Raw genomic sequence first — 25367 nt, forward strand, 5'->3', positions numbered from 1 at the left:
TGGTACATGCACAACGGTATGGAAATTTTGAGGACGCGGATTTGCGAGTAGCCATGGCTCTTCCAATCGGTTACTGACAGTCTAGCAAACAGTCGGTTCTACTGCCCAGCAGCAATATCCAGCATACAATTTGTTGATTATGGTGCAAACTAACTACCTCGCTTACCTGCACTTGCCTCCATACTTAAACAACACTCACTGCTTGTCTGTTTAGCTCCTTGTCAAGCTGGTGTTCTTCGAGCAGTAAGAAATACCAAGGCAACCACCGGGTCCATTGCGAATACTTTTATCCGAAGCAGTCGACTGGTTCGAACATGTTCTGTGCAAACTACTTGGAGACCTCGACCGACAGTCCAACACGCAGTGAGAATTATCCAAGGTCGAATTGGGTAGCCTATCAAAACGTTGCTGTTTCTGTTTTGGACAGCTCTCTAGTGGATTTAATAACTCGTCACCTGGGACGGGATAACCATGCTATCAGAGGCATCTAGACTGGTTCTTCACTTGGGGGGAGTTGGACCACCCCATCGGTTCCTGGCTATCCTATCCGCCTTCTCCCTCTTCCTATCACCGGTCAAGTAGACCCAGCCGCCAGCGATGGCATTCGAAGCGCCCAGGCCGATGGTGACGCCACGCACGAACCCCCTGGCCGAGAACTTGTTGCGGATCGAGGCGGGCCTCCTGCGCATGGCGAGCAGCGCGTAGAGGCCGCTGCAGGCCATGTTGAGGCCGGCGCCGTCAATGGCCCAGCCGCTCAGTGTGACATAGGATGTGAAGATGAGAGCCGGGGTGAGGAGCATGGGTAGTGGTTGAAAGGGCCGGAAGTGGAGGGCCGTTATCAACGTCGCCATACCCATTGGCGGAAGAGAGGAGGCTGTTTTCGGTGTGGGTGTGTTTCGTTGTCAGTAAAATCTCTAGGTGGTAGAGACACCATGTGCTGGATACCCGGAGGCGGGTAGCTGCCGTCCTGGTGTGGTCGTTTTCGTGGAGAATGGCTTACATCCCCATGCTTCCACCTTCTCAATCAGAGACTTCCGGGGCAGCGGTGGTGTTTCGGTTGGTGTGCTGCTCATTTTGGCGACTAATTAATCGTTCTCCGAGGGAGATTTGGGAAAGGAATTCTTGCAGTGAAAACAGCTTGTAAAGTTTATTCGCCCAAAGAAGAATTCCGAGGGCTTCCGGCAACCTGGTGGTGAAAGCCAAATATTTTTCTTCTCACTTGGCCCGGCCCATGAGCTACTACCAACGCGCTGGGCCTGCAAACCTGACGTGACGTCGTTTGTCCGCGCTCTATCAATCGACCAGGGTAGGTGACGAGACCCCGTGACTAAGCATCGATGTCTGCGGTCGCAGATTGCTTCCGGGCGAATCAGCCACCTTCAAACTGTCCCGCAGCGACGGGATTATTGGAACTCTGTTTTTGATGCTGCGAAACGGCCACGAACCTAAAAGTTCATGGCGAAATCATCCGCTACAAGCATGACATGACACTGCTCGGCAACCGACCTCAATAGTCATCGGGCAACTACTTTTTTACCCCCACCATACTCGATGCCAACATCTCCTGCGGGAATCAACAAAAAGCAAAGGATTCGAAATCCGTGCGTACACCTGACGCAACGAGGCTCGGGATCGGGCCACGAAATTCGGTAGTGGAAAGTCCGGGCCCTGGGGAAACAGAAGGACGTGACAAACACCGAGTCCAAAAGATCCAAGAAAAGCAAGCTCTCATCCGACCGATCGACCACGACCAACACTGTAGCCAACCCTGTACCTCAACTCAATCGCCGGGGTGACCGCCCTTCCCTACCCCCCCGAGCGGCTGCCACGTCGACACTACTCGGCATCTTCGCAACACCCTACTCGCATTCACATCTTGTGACTGTCGAGATATTTGGTCGGACTCCCGAAATTATTGACCAACCAGGCCGGGATACAGGCCCAAACCAGCCTTGTGGTGGTCCGAGTTACCTGCCTCCTCCATCCCCGAACCTAAGCCTTCCTTTACGACAGAATATCGCATAAAACGACGGGCCCCGCGCTCCGTCGTCGCCCGCCTTCAGCATGTCAAGCGCAAAAGCAACAGGGGCGAACACGTCCAACAGCAGCAGCTCAGGAGCCCGCTCTCGCGATCATAACCAGGGCAACCAAGGACGCAGCTTTACCCCGGAACAAAAAGAAGCAGTACTCCGCATCCGTCGCTGCAAGCCGACGGCATTCTACGACATCCTGGCGCTCACAACAAAGACGTGCACGGACGCCGAGATCAAGCGGGCGTACCGGAAGCAGTCCCTCCTAACGCATCCGGACAAGAACGGATACGAGGGCGCCGACGAGGCGTTCAAGATGGTCTCCCGGGCCTTTAGTGTGCTGGGGGACAAGGAGAAGCGGGAAAAGTTTGACCGCTTCGGGACTGATCCGGACTCGAGGTTCGAGAGCGCTAGGGCGCAGAACCCGTTTTCTGGGTTTGCGCAGAGGAACGCCGGTGGTGGCGGAGGGGGTGGTGGTGGCGGCGGCGGCTTCCCGGGCTTTGCGGGAGGGTTCGAGGAAGAAATAAGCCCGGAAGAAATGTTCAGGCGCTTCTTTGGCGGCGGTGGCTTTGGCCAATTTGGAGGTGAGTTGAGGCGTATTGGTATTCATGACTGGTGACCATATCATACTGACTGGCAATAGGCTTCGACACGGGCCCGCAATTTGTTTTCAACATGGGCGGTGGTCCAGGAATCCGTGTGCACCAATTTGGCGGAAACCGACCTAGGAGACGACCGCGGGCCGAAGGGGAACCGGACCCCGATGCCGGGATCTTGTCAACACTTCTCGGCCTACTCCCAATACTTTTCCTCTTCATCATCCCGCTCATCTCCTCCATCATGTCGGGTGGCTCGAGCTCCATGCCAGATGTAGTCTTTGATGAGCCGCAAGCGCCGTTTACGCACAAGGTTAAGATCCCTGAGCACAACGTGCACTACTTCGTGCGGCCGACCGATTGGCAACAGTTCAAAGGAAATAATCACAAAATCGCCCAGCTCAACAAGCACGCGCACGTGACGCTCGTCAACACCCTGACACATCGTTGCAACGTGGAGAGACATAGGGAGCAACAGCTAAGGGAGCAGGCGCAAGGATGGTTCTTCCAGGACCCGGAGAAGATGAAGATCGCGGATCAGTTCAAAAAACCGGCATGTGAGAGGCTGAGCAAGCTGGCGACGCGGTTTTAATAGGGTGTGGCGGGCCGCTATCTCTCTGCTTTACGGTATTAGTTGGCACTAGGATATGGGGTGCATGTGTTTGTTACGGATATCATTACTGATAGAGTTGATGAGAGCTACGTAGGTAATCGCGGATATAGGCAGCGGGTTCATCTTCTTTGCGCCTGATTCTTGCTTTTCGTCTTGAGTATGGGAAGAAGCTCTACATCTTCTTCTCAGTTGCGTTGCCTCTTGAAAATCTTCCTTTTCGTTTATCGGCGGAGGTTTGCTTCCTCTTTTTTTTCGTCCCCTGAAATTTGTGTATGCATACCGTATATACATGTTCTCGTACTGCAACTGCATGTGACTTGGCAACATTAATAGAAATCCTTCCTTCAAGTGGCTCAGATCGTCTTTGTTTTTCTTCTTCCTTAACGTTCGTAATACGTCATGGGTACGGTTGCGCCACAATCAACAGTTCGAAAATTGGATGTTGCTTGGCTCCCTAACTCCCCCAGCTTGTTAACTACGCTGTGATGGCTGCGTACTTAAGTACTACTCCGTACCTTGGTCAAAAGAATAAAAATCTAGAAAAAGTCTAGTGCTGCTTCTGCGATACAGAGTTGACAGATAATTAGGACCAAAACCCAACAGCACACATTCACAGTTGAAAGCTACAGCATATGCTGTGTCCGTCTCATTGCAGGTTAATAATTCATTGAACGCGAGTCTGAACTGTCCGGATACATACCGCACTGTGGTTGATGCACCAATTGCATTTGCCTTTTGGGTAATCGAGGGGTACTCGTACAGCTGCAGGTCGGGGGGTTTCCTAACAAGGATCAAGCTCAAACCCCCACTCCGCCCTCCGCGCAGCTGGCGGAGTCAAGCTGGTGACGCAAGCTTTAAGAGGACCGCCGCAAAAGCATCCAATCTTGACCGTACCCAAGTAAAGGAAGGGACGCATGGCAAAGCTGCCTTATCCTACCAACATAGGTAGGTACCTACCTAGGTACCTAACGGGCAGGGTTCTTCAAGTGGAGGCAAAGGAAAGCGAGCGGCGCATATCAGTCTTCAGCCCCCTCAGGCACTGGGCATGTTGCATGTGCTTGCTTCGTTCGATCGAACCAACCCGAACCAACTGACCAACTTAACCAACCTGTCGGTGCCTCTTTAACTCACCGACCTAGTTAATTCATCTTTGGTGGTGAATTGCAACGGGCTATTATTTTTTTTTGGCACACCGACCTTGCTTGAAATTGATGTTTCCCAAGAGAGATAAAACAGCCGCGCACGCAAACTGTTAATTGTCACTATCGATTGTCGCTTTAAATGAGCTACCGACGGTGAACGACTGACGTCAGAACCCGCCATCGGCGTATCCTCGAATTGTCCTCGGTCAAATTATCGCCAACATATATACGTACAGATTCCAAGCTGCAGGACAACATAAAAAGAAAGTAAACAAAAACATCCCTGTCGGACGACCTCCACGGGGTCGTCTTGACCAGAGCACCATGGTTACGAGAAAAGCTCTCCCCGACGACGCTCGCCTCGATAACTCCGCTAGTGGCAGCCGACCGTCTACTTCGCTCCAAGACGACCATTCACAACTTGATGGCTGGGCAAGGGAAGATTGGCGCACTGACCCTAATGATATCAATGGCCGCATTCCGATACATGCTCACCAACGACATGGCTCTTCCCCAGACCCCGCGCTGGCAAATGTACCAAACGTGCTTCGTCCTGGCGCAGCACCATCGACACCTGGAAGCAGCTTCTCCAACCAGGAAGGCCCCGAAGAAAATGTTTGGAAGGACGAAAGCCCGAGACTTCTCCCGCAGCAGGTGACAGGCAATAACAATGGTGGACATCAGCCCGGGATCGGAGGTACAAGCCCGGCTACGATGAGTTTTCCAAGTGACGTGCCAGAAGCCCTCAGGCCTGGCGGTGCAGGTGTAACAAAGCACAACACAAACCCCTTCAAGAGGAAACCGACACCGGGCTCAGCAGCCTCGGCGAACCATATCGTACCATCAGTGACACTTACATCACCCACACCGCCCTCGGCTCCATTCTCTCAATTGAGCATCACGCCTAGCGATGGGAGTAACAATCCATGGCGGCCGGCTCTGGACGAGAAGAACAACATCATCGAGAAGCGCAAAGAGCCATTAGCTTTCTCTAGTGCGGACGATCGGGAGCTAGGTAGAGACATCTGGTCTGCTGCTGCGGACAACTCCCAAGACCACCAGCCCACCAGTGCCAAGGCAACAGCATCTCCAAACGACAGCCCCGGGTCTCCAGCCTTGATTTCATTCTCAACAGAGGAGGAGGATGCATCTGCATGGGGTGAGGCAACGCGGCCACCGCCACCCACCAAGGCAGTTCCGTCTGCTGGAGGCGCTGACGACGAACTGGCTGAGGGCAGTCACGCGTGGGACGACCTTGGAACTCGCAACAAGGGCAAGGGGCCAGTCATCCCTAACATGGCTGCCAACGCCAGCCAGACGAGTGAATGGAACCTCATAGATAGCGATCCAAGCCCTGGCGATTTATCCCGGCGAAGTACATGGGAAAATTTTGACGACGCACCGGAAGCCGCCACTGGAACCGGGCCCGTGAGCCGGGCCGCTACTACGGATGCCCACGAAGCTGGCTCGACAGATCAGGCAGGTTCAGGTGCAGCCATGTCCTCTGATCCAGGTCCACCACTGCCACCTCGAACATCGAGAGAGGGCCAAGCTCCGCAACGCGCCACTGGTTCTGGAGCAGTCAAGAACGAGACTTATCAGATCAAGAACATCAACTGGTACGATGCCAATGCAGCAAAGAACCCGCGCACATCACCAATACTTGTGCAAAACGCCAACGGCCCATGCCCCCTACTAGCCCTTGTCAACGCGCTCAGTCTCACAACGCCCGCAGACTCGCAGACGGCGCTTACCGATACGCTTCGATCGCGTGAGCAAATAAGCCTCACATTTTTACTCGATGCTGTGTTTGACGAACTCATGTCCCCGAGGCGACTGTCGGAAGACGCTGCCCTTCCCGACGTCACGGAGCTATACGATTTCCTGAAAGGGTTACATACGGGGATGAATGTCAACCCTCGATTTTTACCCACGGATGAAGTGATCAATGCGTTTAAGAGAACTTCGCTCACGCATGTTCACCCCAGCCAACGTAGTGACAACATGGTTCCGGGGACGTTCGAGGACACTAAGGAGATGAGGCTTTACTCGATCTTCGCTATTCCGCTTATCCACGGATGGATACCATCGCAAGATGATGAGGCCTACGCTGCCTTCAAGAGGCACGCAGCCTCATACGAAGATGCGCAGAATTTGTTGTTCCGGGAAGAGGAGTTAGAGGATCGACTTACTAATTCGGATAGAGGCTTGACGGAAGAGGAACAGGGTCTGTACCAAGATATTTTCACCATCAAGGGATTCCTGGATTCGTCGGCTACGCAACTCACAAGGTACGGTCTAGAGGTGATCACAGAGGCTATGAAACCTGGATCTGTCGCAATCCTCTTTCGCAACGATCACTTCTCCACTCTGTATCGACACCCGCAAACTCTCGAGATTCTAACTCTGGTAACGGATGCGGGCTACGCGGGGCACGCAGAAGTAGTGTGGGAGTCTCTTGTGGATACTACTGGGGAAAGGGCCGAGTTCTTCTCGGGCGATTTTCGCGTTGTCGGTGGCGCGGGCGAAAATCAGTACAAAACCCAAAGCGGTTCGCAGAAGCATAGCAGCGCATCGGGCTCAATTTCAGACGCTGCTGGAAGCTGGCAGACGGCCAGGGGCCGGCGAGGCAACCGCAGTGGCTCAGGCGGCGAAGGCTCCTCCAGTTCAGCGCCACAACAAGTTCCAAGCTCCCCAATGGCGGAGCAGGAAGACCGCGACTTGGCCCTGGCTATGCAGCTGCAGGAAGAAGAAGATGAGCGGCACCGCGAGGAGCAGCAAAGAAGACAGCGTGAGAGCCTGCTGTCGGAGCAGTATATCGAGCAACAGGCACAAGGACGTCACCAAGGCGGAGCTAATACGAGCTCCGCCGCTAGCAATGGCGGACGTCGGCGGACAAGTTCGGGGGCGGTGTCTGTGCCTGTCACAGGAACAGCAGCCAGGCCGGCCCCCATTAATCAGGTTGTCCGGTCGCTAGTGCCTGCTCCGGTTGTGTCGAGGCCGAGAGTGAACAGACCGGTAGATGAGAATGCGACCGAGGAGGGTCCCCCGACCTATGAGCAAGCGTCGAAACAGGAGGCTTACATTCCACCTGAGGGCCATCCGAGCCATCCGGCGAGCAGCCCAGTTGCACCAGGGTCTCCTAGCGCCAGCACAACGACGGCAGCGGCAGCGGCTCCTGTTACAGGTATTCGGCCGCCCGGGATGCGGCCGGATGCACGGGTGGCCCCTGGATCATATCCGCAGTCGAACAGTAGTGCCAGCTCGGCAGGGCGTGGAGGGCCGCATAGGTATGGGGTCCCCGCTGTTGGGGTTCCTACGGGTCTTCCCCCAAGAGAGCGGGATTGTGTCGTGATGTGAAAGTGCAAGGGCCCTTTGGGCTCGATGTTTGGTTTATGAGGATATGAAGTAATGCTACTAAACTGGGGTCATGATTCTTCTATATTTATTTATCTATTTTTCCTTTTGAATTGCGGCTGTTTACGTGAAAGAAGGCTTCTGGGCGCATCGTGGTTGTTCTGCAGAGTTATTCTCATTTAACACCGTAGAATACAACAGTAAGCGATCCACACAAGATCCGCCGTACCAGGAAATACAAGGTTGAGAATTTGGACAAGAATTTTGACAAGACTTTGATGCGGAACAACAAGCTTACTCAATGAGCCAACATTGCAGTCGATGGAATAAAGCGCCGATTTCATTACTGCTCCGAGGTGGTTTTGTTGAATTGGATTATTCTTAACTAGATACGTAGTACGTTTTGATGTTTGGACGGATTATACGTTACTGTTCCTATGAGGTACTCCCTACGTATGTACCGGTAGATCGTGATTTTACCGGGTAAATTCTCCTCAATTTGGGGCAGAATAGTGAGTGGGGTGTGGGGTTTGAGGCAGCAGTTGCCCGATCACATTTAATTTCTACAATTAGGCTAGACTAGAACTAGACTAGAAGCAGATTCTCTACGCAGTCAACACTTGGCCGTTGAGCTTGTCATCGGAAGTAGAAGAAGAACGGAACAAAAAAAAAGTTGGAACTCTCACAAGACGAATCGACGAATCTTAGGAGACGGCGATCTAACCTAAGCCTTGTCCGTATATCACCGATCTATCTACCTAATCGGGTGATAACACCTACCCCAGGCTCTGTCTTCCCTCCCGTCCCCCCACGGGCAAAAATCATGGTTTAATCGTGACGGCATTTTGATGCGAATTGCGGGCTAGTTGCCGCGTCGCGGATTTTTTGGAGGACGGGAAATTGAGGTACCGTGGAATTCTGTATCGCTTTTAATCTGCACACATCGCCATGGCAGTTGGCAATTGATTTTGCTCCCTTTGTTTTCCCTTTCTCTTTTTTTTTTCTGAGGGATAAAATCGGCGCGGGCCCAGTCAGTGCATCATCACAATCCAGAGTGTAACGCTAGGCGACTGACCCTTGGAATTTGTTTGTGGGGAAGGCTTGTTAACACCAAATCACAAATTTTCCTTCTGGGTTCAAAAGAAAAAAAAGCAAGACAAAAATTCCGGGCAAGCCGGCAACCGGGTAGCAAAAACGCCCTAACGATAGACAGCGTCATTCGACTCCACACCGCCGTCTTGCTCAGCTGGTATCGTTTTGGCCCCAAGCCCAATTCTACCATAAGCGACATATTTACTGGTCTTGGCTCTAGGCCTTTGGTTTTCGTTTGCTGAAGATGGCCATTATCGAGAACTGGATCCCACCTACGAGGGAAAATTGGGAGACTCTACTCTTTGTGTGGAAGTTTTTCCCCATTGTATGTTTTTTTTTCTCTCTTCTTCTTATCAACAAAACACCCCGGAACGACCCTGCTGTTTACAACCAGTTTAAACTACACGTTACTGACACTTCCTCTCGATTCCCAGCTCCCATCTGTACAATGGCTGACTCCGTGGTACCCGATGGGTAAAACCTCGTACCCGAGCATCTTTAACGTCCCGGGCCGTCTCGCCTGGTTCCTGATGGAGATCCCGGGGGTCTCGATACTGCTCTACAACATGAGCACGCTGCCGGCCAAGCACGGCATCGACGACCTCCCCTGGCAGAACAAGGTGCTGGCCGGCCTGTTTGCGATCCACTACAGCTACCGCGCCGTCATGTACCCGCTGATGGCGCCCTCCATGGCGCCCATGAACATCGTCGTCGCCTCCTCGGCCGTCTTCTTCCAGGTCATGAACGGCACGTGCCTGGGGGCCTGGCTGGCAGCCTACGGGCCGACCACGCAGGAGGAGTGGCGCGCCCAGCTGGGCGCCGGCGGCACGCTGCAGTTCGTCGTGGGCATCAGCATCTTCTACCTGGGCCTGGCGGCAAACTACTACCACGACGACGAGCTCCGCGAGATCCGGCGGAGGGAGGAGCGCAGGCGCGAGCGCGTGGCCAGGGACGAGGGCGTGCGGCCCGAGACGGTCGAGCGCCACTACGCCATCCCCCAGGCCGGCTTCTTCAAGTTCGTCCTCTACCCGCACTACTTCCTCGAGTGGTGCGAGTGGTTCGGCTACTGGATGGCCTGCGGGTGGTCCTGCACCCCGGCCTTTTTGTTCCTGTTCAACGAGTTCGTCTCCATGCTCCCCAGGGCCGTCAACGGTCGCAAGTGGTACGAGGAGAGGTTCGGGCCCGAGAAGATCAAGGGCCGCAAGGCTGTCATCCCGGGACTGCTGTGAGCTCGGGCTGTCTTGAGGAACAAGCAAGTGCCAGGTATGCTGGCCAAGGGATGTTGAGTATTTTCTCCGCCGCTTTTCTTTTTTGCAACTTGGTTCGGTTCTGTTTTTTTCGGCGTCTGGGGAAAGGAAGAGATTGGAGCATGGAATGCCAATTGGGCTGCATAATGTGTAGAGGGGCTGCTTGTGTTCGTTAATATTGCGGGTCAGATGATAGAGGTTTTACAGGGATTTTGCGACCACGGCCCAGAAAGGATGTCTAGTACTCTTGGGGATCCCCAGTCATAACTCGGCAGAAGAGGCTGGGATATAGATATTGAGATGGGGGGTTATAGAATAGTAGACCTACTTAAGCACCCCGACCACTCTCAAACAGCAAAAATTTACATCCTTGGCACAGCTTCGCAGGGAACTGCGTGCATAGTCGGTGTATTGCCAACGCATAGCTGCCAACGTGTCAGGTCACTGCCTATAAATACGAGATTAGCATACTACAACATACCATATATGATATGGAACCAAACCCCACCCTATCTACGTTCGGAGTATGCCGATTAAACCATACAGCCTTATCCACCGCGTCAGTTTCAACCTCCAGTTGCAGTCTATTACGAGGAAGGGGAGAAAGAAGAGGCGGTGAAGCTCGATTTCTTATGTATCGCTCGATATAGCATGCTGACACTTGACGTTATTAAATCCCGAAAATATCCATCCACAAAGTTTCTACCTCATAACCTCTCTCAAGCAGGGTAACGCCTGGTGCAACGCTATTTGCGGTGAAGCACTTGCCCGAACCAGCATGTTGCAAGCTGCTAAACTCGGTAGAAGTCATGTTTCCAACGACATAACCTTTTTAGCAGCGGGATTATTTGTCCTGTGTGGCTGGTCACGAAACAAAATCATAGCTCATGGTAAACACTGATTATTATATACTCGGTATCGACATCATATGAATTTTCACAATAGTATTCTTGGCCCTCTCATACGTAATCGTTTGCTGTGGTGCGCACCCGACTGCACATACCATCGCAGGCTTGCAGAGCAGACCTGTGCCTGTTGACTCTTGGCACACATACGACATGGCAAAATGCGCGCCCTACTTTGATCTCCCGCATCTTGGTCAAAATCACTCATGATAGGTAGCACTCAAATATCTCACTTCCCCTTTTCCCTCTCTCTCCAAGCATTCATCCCAGGGACAGACTTGCGTCGGAGCTCCGCACTGGGCCTAGAACAATGAAACAGTACAAGTACAGGTGACAGTGGCAAGCACGGAATTTTAGAGTGGCTGGTCCGAACTCAAAACCGTCCATTGTTGGTTACCTTTTTTTTTTTTTCTCGAAAAGGCCTCGCCTCGGGGGAATTCGAGCGAGCCTTTCTCCTCCCCACCTATGGCACCTATGGACACGGAATACAAAGGTACAGAAATGCTTGGCATAGCTCCTTCCGATATCTTTTTTTTTTTTTTTTTTTTTTTTATGAAATGGTCGTACTCTGTGCCAATCAATGTCTTTGACTCGTAATACCTTTGGCAAGATAAGGGGGCGGGGGTCTGTAGGTTGCAACGAAAGTTTATATCTAGGTGTAGTAAGTAGGTCGCACGAAAGTAGACATGTTCACATGCGCCTTCTCCAAGCTAAAATTTTGTCAAATCTTATGATGGGAAAGAGCGAGATTTGGGGGTGGGTATAGGGGGTGAAAACCCAAGGCTTGGATTGATTGGAGGAAGATTCCCTCTACACCGACGTAATGTTAATGGGATGGAATGTACTACCCCGTATTCGAAAATTACCCAACTACACCATTATTTAACGGAAGAGTATTGATGATCACACTAGACTGCAAAACACTGTGTGCATCCTTAGATATAATTTTGATGGGTGCCTCGTCGCAATAATCATGTTCGTTTCCTTATAAGGTTCGTCCTTTTCTTCAAAACGGGTATTGTGAAGGAACATGGCTGACTAGCTGGATCCAAAGCTGATAGTTTGGTTTTGAAAACAAAGACCAAGAGAAAGTACAGCCACTAGACTAGACCTAGTGTAAAAAGCACAAGAACATGTCGACCACGTTCTGATGAACCATAGTGGGAGTCATCATGTGAGTCGCAGGTATCAATTGCAGACAAAAAAGAGCAAAGATGGGGTGTATAATAAAAAGCAAAACGACCTGGATACGGGTGTTCCGCTCGCCGCGTGTTTGGTAGACGCTCGCTAAAAATTTCAGCCGAGAAATCATTGAGAAAAGACGCGGCAAAGCAGTACTGGATGAAGCAGATAAGTTCTTTTGGGTAATCGCTGATAGCTCTGAAAATCGCCGCGAGACACCACATCCGAGAAAAAAGAGAACGCCCGTAACTGGTTTCACTGCAATCCAAGACAAAACAAACAAGGAATTCATGCCAACGGCTTATTTAGTCAGTTGAGGGCAAAACAGCAAAAACCAGTGTTGTGATAAATGGACACGATCAAAGCAGAAGAGTAGCGAAGGAAAAAAAAAAAAAAAAAAAAAAAAAGAAACATGGTATATTCGGATGATGGCGAGGCAGTACCACAGTTTACTTGGCATCAAAGCCACCCGCGAACTGTTGAGTTTGCTTCGGTGTCACTCTTTGTGTAGGTATTCCCTCTGCGAGTATTCCCTTAGAGGAAGTCTCGCTGAAGCAGGTTCTTGGAAGCTTACCCTTCTTCCGGCTGCCAGCTCTGCCCTTTTGGCCGGATTCTGAGTTGGATCATTGTCCGCATCTCCATCGGCACCAGGGTTGGCCATCTGAGTCGCATGAAACACGTCAGTTCTGTGGCAAAGACGGCCTCATGACGTATTTTGCAGGCTCTGATATAGCTACAACGGTCGTGACTTACCTCGTACTCCAAAACCTTGATCAGCTTGTAGAAAGCCACGGCGATCAGGGCTCCAATGCCCGGTCCAACCCCTGATATGAGAGGAAGTTTATCAGTCATGTTTGTCTGCAAATAATTCCAACCACTATGCAGGCCGTAAACTTACAGTATATCCAATGTTCGGGCTCAAAAGTCGCGGTAACGACACAGGGTCCGAAGCTGCGCGCGGGGTTAATCCCAGCCCCGGTGAACGGCACACCAACCATGTGATCGATCCAGAGAGCCAAACCAATTCCGACAGGCGCCATGTATGTGGCCTTGTGCTTCTCCTTGGCCAGCATCAGGATGGTGAAGACGAGCTCCGACGTGAGCAAGGCCTCGATAAAGACCCCCTGAACAAGAGATGTGTTCTGCGAGAGGCTAGTCCGTACGCTGAACCTTTGCGGAAAGAGGAACCTCACGATAACGCTAGCAAGCATACCACCGCAGAGCTGTGAAATAACCAGGCAGACACCTCGGACCGCATCGACCGCACCAGTCATCCAGAGTGCCAGGGTAACGGCCGGGTTGAACTGGGCGCCACTGATGCGAAAGAAGATCCACACGTTGACCATGAGCGAGAAGCCAAAGCTTAGCGAAATGTACAGCTGCTTGGCCAAGTTGAAGGGGGCTGATGACGGCAGGCCAATGTTAGCAACCTCGACGCCCGCAAATGCGAAGAAGAGGAACATGGTTGTTCCGATCAGCTCTCCGAGCATCGCGACAAAGTGATTCTTGACGTTGCTGTTCATCCACTGCGTCCATGGCAGCCGCAGGACCTCGGTGCGCTCCTCGCGGCTCAAATCTTTCCAGTTGATCCTGGGAGCCTGACTGTCGGGGCCGTAGTGGCTGGCGTTGGACGTCGGGCCGAATCGCATGAAAGGCTGAGGTCCTGCCATCCCAGGTCCATGTGAAACCCCAGTGCCGTAGGCATACTCCTCTTCATACTGCTGCCGGGTATTGGGATCGACCTCATAATCGAATTCTCGATGGCCCTTGGGATCCTCGGTGTAGGGCTTGGCGGGCGAGTCTAGGTTTGCGTAGGCAGGGTGGTTGAGGTATGCACGAGGCGGGCGTGCTCGAGGCATTGACCGGCCGTCAGGGTGACGACCAATTTCGTTGCGCAGGCCCTCATCTTCATATTCATCTATACTGTAGCGAAGCCTCCGTGTCGAGGCTTGATCTCCTGGAAAATAGGGGTTGTTTGCGCTGGTCGCCGTGCCAGCTCGGTTCCTGCTGCGGCTTCGTCGGCGGCGCCGCGATGAGCCTCCTTGTGTACTTCGCGCGAACGTAGCTGATTTTGGAGTAGGGAGCAGAGGCGGAGGGACCTCAGGTTCTGCAAAGGCATGCGCTTGCTCCAACTGTGATGGAGATGTTGGGAGTGGTGGTGATGGCTGCTGAGGTTGGGGTTGAGGCTGGGATATGGGAAGATCGGGAGATGGCGCTTGCGTGGACGCCGCCACCGTGGACGCTGCTACCGTGGATGTCGCTTGCGTGGATGCATGAATGGCCTCCTGCGGACTGAGAACTCCTGGATCAGGATTTGATGCCATGATGATTAGATGTTTCCCACTCCTGGGGCCTGTCACTAAAAGATAGCTGCTGGTTCAAGATGCTGTGGTGCCGGTTAGAATGCGCGGTGTTGAGCGAGAAAGACAGTTAGAAGGTATAGTACCAAAAATATATAATGCACCGAGTACTAGCGGTCGCAGATAGTTAAGCTGTGGTGTTAACAATATAAGATTGAAAGTACGAATAGATTGGGGGGTCCATCTCATTGATAAACATAGAGGTCTGCGGGGGAACCTTGGACCGCTCGAGACTAAAGTGGCTTGGAGCACATGTTATATCAAGATGAATAGGTATGTCCATACATCCCCAGTAGTACATAAGTAGTACTTGATGGGTAGATTCGGACCCAAGCTTGGCCACACCATCCCCATTCATCCAAAGCCCCCCCTGCAACTATTGGAAGGCTTTTCATCGTAGACCCGGCTTGATCAAGGCTTCTACCATGCAGTTCTCCCTCGGGGAAGAGATGGGAACCTAGACCTGGGTCCACATTTAGTAGGACAAGTAGTATCTCAGTGACAATGGTGAGGTTGCAGGTTGAGAACAAGCTCCGCCAGCAAAGGGGAAGTTGCAAAATATTCGGTGTGTCTTTCGTCCAGGGTTCCATAATGAGGGGAATTATGGTCTGGAGGGAAAATCCTGTAAGCCGAATGTTCAAAGAGTATACCCCGTGGTATACTTAGCATATATTGCCGAGAGACGGAGAAAAGAAATAAGGGGTGGCTGAACGATCGGCCACATGTTGAAGATACCGCAAATGGTTAAGCAACAGGCTGAATTTGTGGATGACGTCGATGCTGTGGCCGCGTTCACTGAAACGTTGATCACAAGGATGATTTAATGCTGAAGAGGTTGGACGACACAAAAGTCTGGATCATCCGGGATGCTCCCAGAACCATGGCATAGATGCTGAAGAGTAGATGACCAGCAACTCCACTCCCGTCGCCAACTAACCGACCCCACCAGCGGCTCTTTGCACGTTGGAAAAGATTCTATCGCAGCCGAACCCCCGCGGCGCCTGCCCGCTAAGTATTGGAGCATAGCAAGTTCACCTGCAAATGCTATTATCCGCTCCCCAGCCCCTTCGTGGGCTGAATGGTTGACCAGCTTGTCTCGATGGATACAGATATATCTCGATCGCTGAGAACCCTGTAGTGGCGCCTGCATTCAAAATGATCGAGACTGTGTGCTTGCCAACAACCGTAGACTGGTCTTGTGTTGATGCTCAACAGGGCAACACCCCCTTAACAAATTTGGGGTTTTAATGGACTGACTCGGAATCACCACTGCCTTGAATAAATGCTGTTTGTACTGTAGTCATTCATGATCACACCGAAGGGTTGCGTTGGCAGGCTGTTTCTAAAAAGAGGCTCTCCCCATCCTCGCCGGCTTTCCAGCCTCTGCTGCTGTGGAGCCGTCGTCTCGGGTTGCGGGCCGTCGACAACACACACTCGTCTGATCCTCATGGCAGGCGTTTTTCCTCTGTCCCGACGGCAACGATGTGTAGTAATTTCTCTCATAGAGGTTGTAATTACCCGAGTCCTGCTTGCTGTGGAACACGTCACACGCCAAGGGCCACAGAATGATGTACCAACATATTCAAGTGGGAAGTCCCAGGGCAACAAGGGCCTCCAAGGTTCGGATGTGTACGGTGTATGTTCAGAGGTTGGAGGGCTTGGCAAGAAAGGAAGACCGACATATTTGTAGAAAGCAACGGCTTCTTCATTGCATTGTAGGTTAAATTTTCGTTATTTCTTGGCGGCACGAGCCTCGGTGGGCTGGAAGGGGAAAAGAACAGGTAGTAGCCAGAGCTTAAGAAGATCTTCCGGGCAAAAACTTCGCAATCGCAAACCCTGAAAGGTTAGTTTCTAGCTTGAAGTGTACTGGCGGGCATGTTTCAAGTAACATTGACGGAGACGAACTTTTGAGCTGGGAATTGGCAGCCAGGAAAATGATCAGCGGGGAGGCATCAGGAATAAGGAGAGTATGAGAGGACGATCAAGAGGTACAGTAATAGCAGCCAGCTACACCTCCGTTACAAAATTGGTAGGGACGTTCGGGGTAACAAGTAAGAGCACAGTGTTTCAAGCCGGTAGGGAAATAGTGGATGACAGTGAGATAAAATACACGCTTGTATTCGTAGAACGACGGTGACACAGGTGATAAAAAAAGAGGGAGAAATATAGGTACCTTACCTATACCCTGTTCTTCCTCGCCATAGGTAGGTAGGTAATTAGTAAGTAAATAAACAATCCGTCGAAATTGGTGTCTTGGGTACCATCCCTCTTTGGCCTTTGACCGACTGCGCGCTTGCTCAGCTTCAAGGTTGAGCCGGGTAGGCGCATTCTGAAGATTAGGTCAGGCTCAGTTCGTGAGTAACACTAAGTACATGTGGGGGGAAAAACGAGTTTGACGTATTTCTGTAATGACGGACGGGAACTGTCACTCCTTGCCCTATGAACTGAATGGGCGGAGCGACTTACGAAGGGAAATGCAGGCTCACGGATCAATTCCCGGTTTGTGCGTGTCTGGCCTTGGAGAGATCCGGCCCCGCTTATTAGCATTATGGGGGGCCTCAGCACGTGTGGGCGCGATGTCACGTCACTAGAATCTCATTTGGTGGCATTCCGTTCATTCGGACTGACGGTTGTGTGTGAGCAAGCAAACATCGACTTTGATGACCGACCTGGGGGAAATTGATGTTTGCCGTGTCCCTTGAACAGACAAATTGATTGAGCGCTTGGAAGCACCCAACCCAAGCCTGCTACGCCACGCTATAGACCCTCAAACTCTATACGGAATCCCGTCTTCAAATTGACGATTCGAGTCTCAAATATCGCTCCAACTTCTATTTCGACGTCACGGGGGAGCACACAGTGAAGAACACAAACACACATCTTGTTCAGATTGACTGTGTCCTTTTATCAAACCTAATGCAAAAATGCCCAATTCATTTTGGGACCTGCCAAATGACATTCTGCTGTCAATATTCGATCAGCTTGAGACCCAAGACAAGGCAGCGCTTATCGCCATCAGTTCCAAATATCTAGGTCTGCTCGAAAGGCCACTCTACCGCTATAATGTTCGCCATGAGGACGCAAGTGCGATGATGTGGGCTGCGCGGCGAGGTCGGCTTGACACCCTTCAAAAGGTCTACGCTGCTGGAGCAGAGCTCAACGACCGCACGTCTTCTTATGATCTGGATCGAAACCTCGCGAAGCTATCCCCCTCGCTCAACAGAGGAGATGTCGAGTTTACCGCGCTGCACCTGGCTGCGCGTGCAGGCCATGACCGTGTGGTTCACTGGCTGCTTGACAATGGAGCGCGGATCAATGCCCCGGCCCTGGGACTCTGTCGCTGCGATCTGCTGCTTGAGGATTTGGAGGTCGACGCCACCGGTCACAGCCATTCTGAAGATGTCTGCTTTTCCAAGACGCCAGTGACGGCCCTTCACTTATCAATATGCTTCGGAAGAGACTCCACCGCCGAGATACTTCTCCGTCGCGGCGCTTCAGCATTTCCCCCACTGCACACCGACGAGGATGTTCCCGCCCTGACCGCCTTTCATATTGCTGCCTTCAAAGGCCGACTTGAGACACTGCAGTACCTGGTCAAGACGCGGCCGATCCTAACATATGCGGGTGACGGTTTAGGGCGCAACGCACTGCAATATGCCAGTCTCAACACTGGTGATCAGCGGGTCGTTCAGTTCCTTGTCGATCTCCAACTTGACCCGCCAGACGAAGAGGACGAGTGTCTCCCGGCCCTGGAGTGTGCTGTCTGGAACCACAACTTTGAAGCAGCGAATGCCCTCATCGATGCCGGTGAGACCATAGACACCCGAGGCACACGATTCACCGCTTTACACATGGCTTGCATCGGCCGCACGCATTCCCATCTCTCCAAAGACATGAATGGTGACATATGGGAGCAGTCTCGCCAAGAACTGCTTCAGAGGCTCGTGCAGCTTCCAGGTGTTGATCTTGAAATGGAACGAAGCGAAGACTATTACCCGGAGCCGTACGAGGGCCGCACACCTTTGAGTCTGGCCTTGACCCAACCGATTCGGAATGTCGAGATCCTCTTGGAAGCCGGTGCTAGGCCGGAGTCGGACACGCTGCAATACTTGCTTGAGCCCATAGGACACGATGACGAACTTGACCAGAAAGTTGTGATGCTGTTGAAGCACGGACTGCCGCTGGAGGGTATCTACGACGACAACGAGGAATTTGTGACTGTTTTTCACAAGATTGTTGATGACCACCTTTCGGCACTATATCCAATGCTGTTAGATTTAGTCCTAGACAACCTTGGACCGGCAAATGCTTCCGAGGCATTTCTTCGTCATATGTCGGACAGATTGTTCATGAGGGCAGCCCGGTATCCTTGCCATTTTGACTATGGGGCGCTGGCAAGATGCGCCAAACTTAGCAGAAGAGGCTACGGTCCTGTCTCACTCCCTTCTTCGGAGCTTAGCCAGCTTCTACGGCTTATAATCCGTAACGACAACGTGCGAGCATTCAACCAGTTGCTGGAGATTGCGCCTCACATTCTGGAGAACGATAAGCTCCTCCGCAATGTCTTGTCCGCATCACCCGAAAGCGATGGAGTAAGCGCGCCGGGTCAAATACCGTTGAGACTTCTTGGCTTGAGGAATTGGGATCTTTCGCCGAAAAGGCCACACTTGGTCATGGCTGTGAAGCGTGGCTTCACTGAAGTCGTCAAAGAAATGTGAGCAAAGTTGCTATGGGTTTTACGTCTCCTTTGACGCCTAAACACGCTCCCTTTGGAAAACATCTAACAGAGACAAAAAAAACCAGGCTTACAAGAGGTGCAGACCCACGAGTAGCTGACTTAAACGGTGATGTTCCCATCGACACCACCATTTCTTGTCCCCCACACGCAAGAATGGCTGTGATGGAATGTCTGGTTCAGGGAGGAGCCGACATATTCTGGCGTGTCAGAGGAATAGATGGACATGACAAAGTCTCCTTCGCCAATTGCATGGTCATCAGCTACCGGGACGTATACCTGAACAACATCGGTTTGAGAACCCCGATCACGGTTCTCGATAGGGCTCTCACTCAGTATTGGGATCTTACAAACGTTGCGAAGTACCTTGACCTTCGCTCCGTCCCAACGGCGTACCTTTTCAGGTTTATCTGGACGTGTGTTGCCCTGTGTATCGTCTGGCCTGATCGCAGCCAGCCGATTCTCAAACTCTATGCATACTGGGCGACGCTCGACCAAGAGTCTCGGGGCGTATCCGAGATGCAGTTCCTTCATGTTTTGTGCGGCCTCTGGGAGTGGATATCCAAGGACAACATGCTGAACGTGCTACACAAAACAGCCGTGGAGATCATCTGGATCGTCAGGTATGGGCTCAAACGGCCCATGGTAAAGCTTGCACCGTCGTTCGACCAGCTGTGGACGCAGATTGCCGATTGGATGATGGCCAAGAAGCGAAGTGGTGGTCGCAACCATCGCCTCGCGCACCTCATGAAGGACTACTTTGTGATTGAGACGGTTGAAGGCCCATCTGGTCCCAGAAAAGTAGTCGTATCGCTTTCGTCGAGCCAAGTCGACAGAAACAAGATGGCCGACTCTCAAAAGCGCACTCGAGCGACCAGGGATGTACCAGGCCCCGGTGCGCTCAGGGACCTAAGGCCTCGAGGGGAAAAGGCGAAGCTTGAGACAAACACGCCGCTCCCACAAGGCAAGTCCAGAGTGGAATGCATCTTTGTCGATGAGACTCTGTGGCGTCACGAGAACAAGCATGCTATTGTTCCGTTCTTGTCACGCTTCGAGACGCAGGCAAAGTTACAAAGAGAGAAGCATGGTAAATACAGCCAGAGAGGGATCCCGGCGTAAGAATAACCACCGATCGTGGTTTTTGGATGCTTGCGTTTCACGCAGGGCCGTCTATTCTTTCACATTACAAATGACTACATTCAAAAGCTCGGGTAACAGTTGGGTATCGATTATTCAACTATGATAAAATGTTTCCCCTCTTAAAAAGCCATGGACCACCGCAAGGGTAACTGATCGAGCAGAGTGTGGGGGAGAATTTTAATCTACCATCCGTATTAGACGATCAACCCATGGACATAGTAGTCTAGTTGAACGCATATGCTTGAATGGTGTGGCTAGGCCAACCTTCGAAGGATGGCGTTTATTAATGCTGGGACTTTTGCATGGCGACTCGTTGAAAAATCAAATCCGTAGAACCTACGGTCAATCGAGTATTGAACCTGTTTGCTAGTTCATGATGTTGCACCAGGGAGGCTGTTACTCCGAAATGATGCCTATACTCCAGGCAGTGAGCAAAGAACCACACAGGAATCAGATCGCAACAACGCCGTGCAAGGTAGAACGCCGTTGCAATAACGCCAAGATCCAAAGGGATTGAAGGACGGCAAAAATTTATGCGATTTCTGGTCAAGGTTAGTGTCAGTAGCAGTGCGGGTGTTGTGACAGAGACTTGGTGGGCACGCACTGTCTAGACCCAAAAAGTCCGCCGCCATGAGGATCTCCAGACAAAGTTCCGTGGGGATCTCAAGGTCGGGAACGTCCTGATCATCCCTGTGCTTGTACCAGTAGTGGAAGTACTCGACTACCTTGCTCAAGACTACGCCACTGGGCGGTTGTCAGCCTGCAGCCTATTTTGAGTAAAGTGGTTGGGAGGGTTGTAGTGGCGAAGAGGGTTGTTTTGATCAGATCAAGTGTAGAAAAATAAAGAAGCTCCATGCAGTCCTGCAGGGAAAACCTGCAATGCCTCGTCAGGCAGCTCGTGAACAATGTTCGACTTTCATCATCTGGAAACAAGGCGCGGGCGTCGAGGGAAGCTGCGTCGTCAAGGCCTGACGAGGAAGACAAAATTGAGGGTCAAGTGCACCGGGAAAAGGACTGCAAACCTACTTGATGTCCTCAAAGTGACAGCGTCCTGTCTCAGACTCGCTGAACATGCCGTTGACCATCTTTCTGATCGTCGAGCTGACAGCAGCCGCCTCGCGGAGGACCACAAACTCGTAGCCCTCGCGGGAGATGAGTGTGATGTACTTGCTCTTGGTTCCGTCGTCAGCCTCCATATTGACACTTGTCTTTGGTGGTTGATGACCAAGCGGGGATCAGTGCGAATTAAAGTTGCCGAGTTGATGCCGAGTAGGAGGCGGAAAAACGAAGTGATTGAAATTTTTGAAGTTCGGAATTTGAATGGATGCCGCCTTGATTTTGGGTTGCTGTTGTGGATCAAATCTGAGCCTTGGTTTGATTTGGATGAGGCAGTGCCTGAGCACAGGCCAATAGACTTTTGTGTCTTACCCGGGGGTTCAAGCCACTCGAGTCCGCGTGGTTGATGGAGAAAAATACTGGACCCGCATCGTGGCGTCATTTATTTTCGACGGTGTCTGGTTGCCCTGTCAACGAGCCATGTGCTGTTGACTCTCTGCCCAGTTCCCAGTCTGCACACCCCTTACCTCCGCGCGCCCGCATCAATTTTCCCACCAGGTGCGTGTCCACCCTTTGCGATCAATAGCTCTGGACAAACAAAACTCAACCGTTGATTGTTTACTCAACACCCCTCTTTGACATAGCAGCATCTCAATATTTCGGGCAGCCGTAAAGCAGTTGCATCTTCCCCCAAAATCATCAAAGCCGCAGGCATTCTCGGGCAGGCGAGCACTCAGGAAAACGCACATTGTGACCGAATTTACACTTTGTTTGTCTGTTTGTCAAAATAGACAATACAAATCGCAAACTTCAAAACTCTAAGACAACAAAAGAAAAGGGGACAAGCTCGACCGAGCCTTCTATTCGCTACTATCTGTCCGACCGCCTTTGGGGCACCGACATTCAGCGGGACCCTAAGAAAAAAAAGCAGACACTTTGAAAACGGAACATGGCTTCGCAATACCAGTATCGTAACTCCCAGTACAACAGCAACCAGGTCAGCAACGAGAAATACGAGCCGTCGATGCAGCGAAGGTCGACAATTGAGCGACGAGAGCCCCGTGGAACTAGGTCGAGCGATGGTACTGTCAGCACAATGATGAGCGCATCGACTGGAAGGGAATCATCAGCAACCGCAATGACCGAGGCACCGGCCTACTCGAAGAAGATTGTCGTCGTTGGTGATGGCGGCTGCGGCAAGACGTGTCTGCTCATCAGCTACAGCCAAGGCTACTTTCCAGAGGTGAGTTTTGATGGGGGAACAGGAAGAGAGGAACAGTCGAGATTTCAAACTATGCAGGTGGTGGCGACCGTTGTTTTGAAGGATTCAATGCGGTAGTTTTTTTGCTGACTGGAATTCTACTGTCTCAAGAAATACGTGCCGACCGTCTTCGAAAACTACATCACCTATCCCACACACGGCTCCAGCGGTAAGACGGTTGAGCTCGCCCTTTGGGATACCGCCGGGCAGGAGGAATACGACCGTCTACGACCCCTCTCCTACCCCGAAACCGATTTGATCTTTGTTTGCTTTGCCATCGACTGCCCAAACTCTCTCGAGAATGTCATGGACAAGGTATTTACCGCCCTTTTGGCTCTACAGCTTTCAACTGGCTAGCTAGTGATTAATTACTGACATGTTTATCTTCATCCCAGTGGTACCCGGAAGTCCTCCACTTCTGCCCCTACACGCCGCTCATCCTCGTTGGCCTCAAGTCAGACCTCCGCTTCAAGAAGACATGCATCGACATGCTCAAGACACAAGGGTTGACGCCCGTCACCACCGAACAAGGGCAAGCCGTGGCTCGCAAGATGAACGCCCAGTACATGGAGTGCAGCAGCAAGGAGATGCGCGGTGTTGACGAGATCTTCGAGCGCGCCCTCGACACCGTCATTGCAAACGACCGCAAAACTCTCGAGGCTCAGGCGGCAGCCAGCGGGGGCGGGGGCGGCAGCTACTCAAGCCACGGCGGCCATGGCATCCCAGGCGTTGGGGGCATGCCCAAGAAGAGGAAGACGAGGTGCAATATCTTGTGAGAGAGTTGAGATCATGCTCCCTTTACCTGGCAACTTCCCCTCCTGACCCCTTCCTCTTCTGTTTTGTTCTTCTTTTTGACCCTGTTTGGCCCTTGTTCTTTTTTTTCAGTTCTTCCCCAGTCGCTGTTGACGGCGTTCTCTTTTTTATCTTTTTATTTTTTGGGTTGGCTTTTTCTTGGGTCACATGTTTTGCTGTGCGCACTCTTCGTCTAACGAAGAGCCGCAATATGGGAAACGTATGCGCCTGGGGAGAGAGCCTAGAGCATAATGAAATGACCTATATTGCATGATTCGGAACGACGTCTTTACAGTTCTATTGCTTTTTTTTGTTACCACCCCTTTGTACCGTGTTTCTTCCTTTGTCATAGCCTTAGTTGGAGATGCCCGGTCATGTGTTGAGGCAGTACCGGCTCGCCTCGTGTTCGTTTGCGCTGGGGGGAGATGTTCCGAATGGGTGTAATCGGGGCAACGGTGGTAGGGGGAGCGTACTGTACGTGGCCATCATGTGTGGTCATGAGCCATTTAATGCGGCATATAATGCTTCCAAAAAAAGCCACTGGCCTCCTTTGGGTTCTCTGGCTTTGCTGTGGTGTTGTGTTGAAGGGAGGTGGCGGTGATTGGGGAGGAGTGAACAGAGCTGAGGATGCCTGCTGCCACTTATCAGCCCGCTAGGACTATAGAGGGGAGCTGTTGTATTATTTCCTTGGTCTTTCATGCACAAATCTTTTCTTTTGTAGAATGGTTTCCACGCTTATGGGATAAGACATAAAAGACTCATTTTTAAACCTTCAAGAACACCATACCGTATGCCAGCAAATGTAATAATATCAGTGACAAATAGCGCACTCCATGGAATTATTAACTGCTCTCAAAGCCATGGAGTAGTATACTTGGGCATAGGGTATCATAAAACATTCATCAGAATATCAAACTTGTTCCTAGTGATCCGGTCCCTTCATCTATTCTCTTCGTCTCGCTGCTGCTCGCCGTCGCCATCGCTGCCCTCGCCTTCAATCTTGCCCTCGTCCGGATCCTTGGCCATGACGTTTTCAAATTGTGACCACAGAGCCTCCACTGAGGAAAACTCATTCCCAACCTGCAAAATCACAATCACAACCAAACTCAGCCGTAAACGGTCAGCATCAACGAAACCAGCAGGATGACCTCTGGCCAGACGAGTGATGGCGTGGGGGGCACGAAAAGTAACGCACCGTGATAACAGCCTCGAGTGATCTGTTTAGCTTGTTCATGTTCGCGAGGACCTGTTCGAAGCTCTAGATAAAGAGAAAAAAAAAGAAATATGCATGCATTGAATTAGACTAATCCTTCCGTTTTTATGGTTGCTGCAAAAAAGCCGTCCCCTCATGCAGACAGTCGGGATAAAACAAAAGCTAGGCAGAAAAAAAGGTAAGATGAATCACCGGCAAACGTGTGCATATGTCTTGTTCCGTTCTCATCCTCTTTTTTTATTCCACCGTTTTGTTTTTCAGCATGACGTACCATGGCAATCTCGCCGATGAGCGCCTCCCTCTGTTGCTCAAACGGCGTCTTTTCGCGCCCACCGGCGGCTGATAATGAGCGCTGGTGCATGGACATCATGATAGAATCTAGAGAGCCCTAGGTAGAGAGGGGTTGGTTTTGTTGTGGTGATTGGTTGGCACGGATTTTCAAATGTTGATGGTTGCTAGTGGTGAGATGTTTGTTTGGTGTTGAAGTGATGCGGGGGACAGTGCGGATACTGTGCCAGTGTGCCAACGACTGAGGGGTTTGTAAGGCTGGTTGTAGGCCAAGTTGGTCACAGTGTCAATTTGGTATTGGTCACGACCAAGATACTGCTTCTGAGCAACGACTTCATTGTCCATATACTGCAATACA

At 51.6% G+C, this 25367-nt stretch overlaps 10 protein-coding genes across 10 annotated transcripts; 6 read left to right on the forward strand and 4 right to left on the reverse strand.

The window, feature by feature from the left end:
* Nucleotides 1–61: 61 nt before the first annotated feature.
* Nucleotides 62–1277, reverse strand: MGG_03908 (uncharacterized protein). The gene is made up of 2 exons (XM_003719918.1): nt 1001–1277; nt 62–874 (listed from the first exon to the last, which is right to left on the reverse strand). The coding sequence occupies exons 1-2, from the start codon at nt 1071–1073 to the stop codon at nt 501–503; spliced, it is 447 nt and encodes a 148-aa protein (XP_003719966.1). The 5' UTR covers nt 1074–1277; the 3' UTR covers nt 62–500.
* Nucleotides 1278–1381: 104 nt separating this feature from the next.
* MGG_03907 (uncharacterized protein) lies at nt 1382–3592 on the forward strand. The gene is made up of 2 exons (XM_003719919.1): nt 1382–2614; nt 2674–3592. Exons 1-2 carry the CDS (start codon nt 2065–2067, stop codon nt 3216–3218), a joined length of 1095 nt encoding a protein of 364 aa, XP_003719967.1. The 5' UTR covers nt 1382–2064; the 3' UTR covers nt 3219–3592.
* Nucleotides 3593–4235: 643 nt separating this feature from the next.
* On the forward strand, nt 4236–8120 carry MGG_03906 (uncharacterized protein). The gene has a single exon (XM_003719920.1). The coding sequence runs from the start codon at nt 4706–4708 to the stop codon at nt 7739–7741; it is 3036 nt and encodes a 1011-aa protein (XP_003719968.1). The 5' UTR covers nt 4236–4705; the 3' UTR covers nt 7742–8120.
* A 756-nt stretch (nt 8121–8876) lies between these two features.
* On the forward strand, nt 8877–10456 carry MGG_03905 (3-oxo-5-alpha-steroid 4-dehydrogenase 2). Its single transcript, XM_003719921.1, has 2 exons — nt 8877–9155; nt 9265–10456. Exons 1-2 carry the CDS (start codon nt 9075–9077, stop codon nt 10057–10059), a joined length of 876 nt encoding a protein of 291 aa, XP_003719969.1. The 5' UTR covers nt 8877–9074; the 3' UTR covers nt 10060–10456.
* Nucleotides 10457–12867: 2411 nt separating this feature from the next.
* Nucleotides 12868–13877, reverse strand: MGG_03904 (aquaporin; the record flags this gene model as incomplete). The annotated part of the gene is made up of 3 exons (XM_003719922.1): nt 13063–13877; nt 12918–12988; nt 12868–12888 (listed from the first exon to the last, which is right to left on the reverse strand). The coding sequence occupies exons 1-3, from the start codon at nt 13832–13834 to the stop codon at nt 12868–12870; spliced, it is 864 nt and encodes a 287-aa protein (XP_003719970.1). The 5' UTR covers nt 13835–13877.
* Nucleotides 13878–15028: 1151 nt separating this feature from the next.
* Nucleotides 15029–15413, forward strand: MGG_14932 (uncharacterized protein; the record flags this gene model as incomplete). The annotated part of the gene is made up of 2 exons (XM_003719923.1): nt 15029–15148; nt 15339–15413. 2 exons carry the CDS (start codon nt 15029–15031, stop codon nt 15411–15413), a joined length of 195 nt encoding a protein of 64 aa, XP_003719971.1.
* Nucleotides 15414–17151: 1738 nt separating this feature from the next.
* Nucleotides 17152–21411, forward strand: MGG_17730 (uncharacterized protein). The gene is made up of 2 exons (XM_003719924.1): nt 17152–19238; nt 19328–21411. Exons 1-2 carry the CDS (start codon nt 17449–17451, stop codon nt 20376–20378), a joined length of 2841 nt encoding a protein of 946 aa, XP_003719972.1. The 5' UTR covers nt 17152–17448; the 3' UTR covers nt 20379–21411.
* On the reverse strand, nt 20466–21761 carry MGG_03902 (uncharacterized protein). Its single transcript, XM_003719925.1, has 3 exons — nt 21426–21761; nt 21004–21143; nt 20466–20941 (listed from the first exon to the last, which is right to left on the reverse strand). The coding sequence occupies exons 1-3, from the start codon at nt 21593–21595 to the stop codon at nt 20931–20933; spliced, it is 321 nt and encodes a 106-aa protein (XP_003719973.1). The 5' UTR covers nt 21596–21761; the 3' UTR covers nt 20466–20930.
* A 266-nt stretch (nt 21762–22027) lies between these two features.
* Nucleotides 22028–24448, forward strand: MGG_03901 (GTP-binding protein rho4). Its single transcript, XM_003719926.1, has 3 exons — nt 22028–22698; nt 22828–23031; nt 23112–24448. Exons 1-3 carry the CDS (start codon nt 22405–22407, stop codon nt 23490–23492), a joined length of 879 nt encoding a protein of 292 aa, XP_003719974.1. The 5' UTR covers nt 22028–22404; the 3' UTR covers nt 23493–24448.
* MGG_12092 (uncharacterized protein) lies at nt 24268–25197 on the reverse strand. The gene is made up of 3 exons (XM_003719927.1): nt 24993–25197; nt 24704–24766; nt 24268–24588 (listed from the first exon to the last, which is right to left on the reverse strand). The coding sequence occupies exons 1-3, from the start codon at nt 25089–25091 to the stop codon at nt 24448–24450; spliced, it is 303 nt and encodes a 100-aa protein (XP_003719975.1). The 5' UTR covers nt 25092–25197; the 3' UTR covers nt 24268–24447.
* Nucleotides 25198–25367: the final 170 nt, after the last annotated feature.

The sequence above is a fragment of the Pyricularia oryzae genome, chromosome 6 (assembly GCF_000002495.2).
Source record: "Pyricularia oryzae 70-15 chromosome 6, whole genome shotgun sequence".
NCBI classification, from domain to species: Eukaryota; Fungi; Ascomycota; class Sordariomycetes; order Magnaporthales; family Pyriculariaceae; genus Pyricularia; species Pyricularia oryzae.

Excerpts from the sequence above, each read along its gene's own strand:
- MGG_17730 (XM_003719924.1), top strand. The coding sequence starts at position 17,449 with ATGCCCAATTCATTTTGGGACCTGCCAAATGACATTCTGCTGTCAATA. Across the intron at positions 19,239-19,327 it reads ACTGAAGTCGTCAAAGAAAT|GCTTACAAGAGGTGCAGACC; the intron begins GTGAGCAAAGTT and ends AAAAAAAACCAG.
- MGG_03905 (XM_003719921.1), top strand. The coding sequence starts at position 9,075 with ATGGCCATTATCGAGAACTGGATCCCACCTACGAGGGAAAATTGGGAG. Across the intron at positions 9,156-9,264 it reads TGTGGAAGTTTTTCCCCATT|CTCCCATCTGTACAATGGCT; the intron begins GTATGTTTTTTT and ends CTCGATTCCCAG.
- MGG_03901 (XM_003719926.1), top strand. The coding sequence starts at position 22,405 with ATGGCTTCGCAATACCAGTATCGTAACTCCCAGTACAACAGCAACCAG. Across the intron at positions 22,699-22,827 it reads GCCAAGGCTACTTTCCAGAG|AAATACGTGCCGACCGTCTT; the intron begins GTGAGTTTTGAT and ends TACTGTCTCAAG. Across the intron at positions 23,032-23,111 it reads TCGAGAATGTCATGGACAAG|TGGTACCCGGAAGTCCTCCA; the intron begins GTATTTACCGCC and ends TCTTCATCCCAG.
- MGG_12092 (XM_003719927.1), bottom strand. The coding sequence starts at position 25,091 with ATGATGTCCATGCACCAGCGCTCATTATCAGCCGCCGGTGGGCGCGAA. Across the intron at positions 24,767-24,992 it reads TCATCGGCGAGATTGCCATG|AGCTTCGAACAGGTCCTCGC; the intron begins GTACGTCATGCT and ends CTCTTTATCTAG. Across the intron at positions 24,589-24,703 it reads CACTCGAGGCTGTTATCACG|GTTGGGAATGAGTTTTCCTC; the intron begins GTGCGTTACTTT and ends GTGATTTTGCAG.
- MGG_03908 (XM_003719918.1), bottom strand. The coding sequence starts at position 1,073 with ATGAGCAGCACACCAACCGAAACACCACCGCTGCCCCGGAAGTCTCTG. Across the intron at positions 875-1,000 it reads GAAGGTGGAAGCATGGGGAT|CCTCCTCTCTTCCGCCAATG; the intron begins GTAAGCCATTCT and ends CACCGAAAACAG.
- MGG_03907 (XM_003719919.1), top strand. The coding sequence starts at position 2,065 with ATGTCAAGCGCAAAAGCAACAGGGGCGAACACGTCCAACAGCAGCAGC. Across the intron at positions 2,615-2,673 it reads TGGCTTTGGCCAATTTGGAG|GCTTCGACACGGGCCCGCAA; the intron begins GTGAGTTGAGGC and ends GACTGGCAATAG.
- MGG_03902 (XM_003719925.1), bottom strand. The coding sequence starts at position 21,595 with ATGGAGGCTGACGACGGAACCAAGAGCAAGTACATCACACTCATCTCC. Across the intron at positions 21,144-21,425 it reads TGTCACTTTGAGGACATCAA|TGGCGTAGTCTTGAGCAAGG; the intron begins GTAGGTTTGCAG and ends ACAACCGCCCAG.
- MGG_03906 (XM_003719920.1), top strand. The coding sequence starts at position 4,706 with ATGGTTACGAGAAAAGCTCTCCCCGACGACGCTCGCCTCGATAACTCC.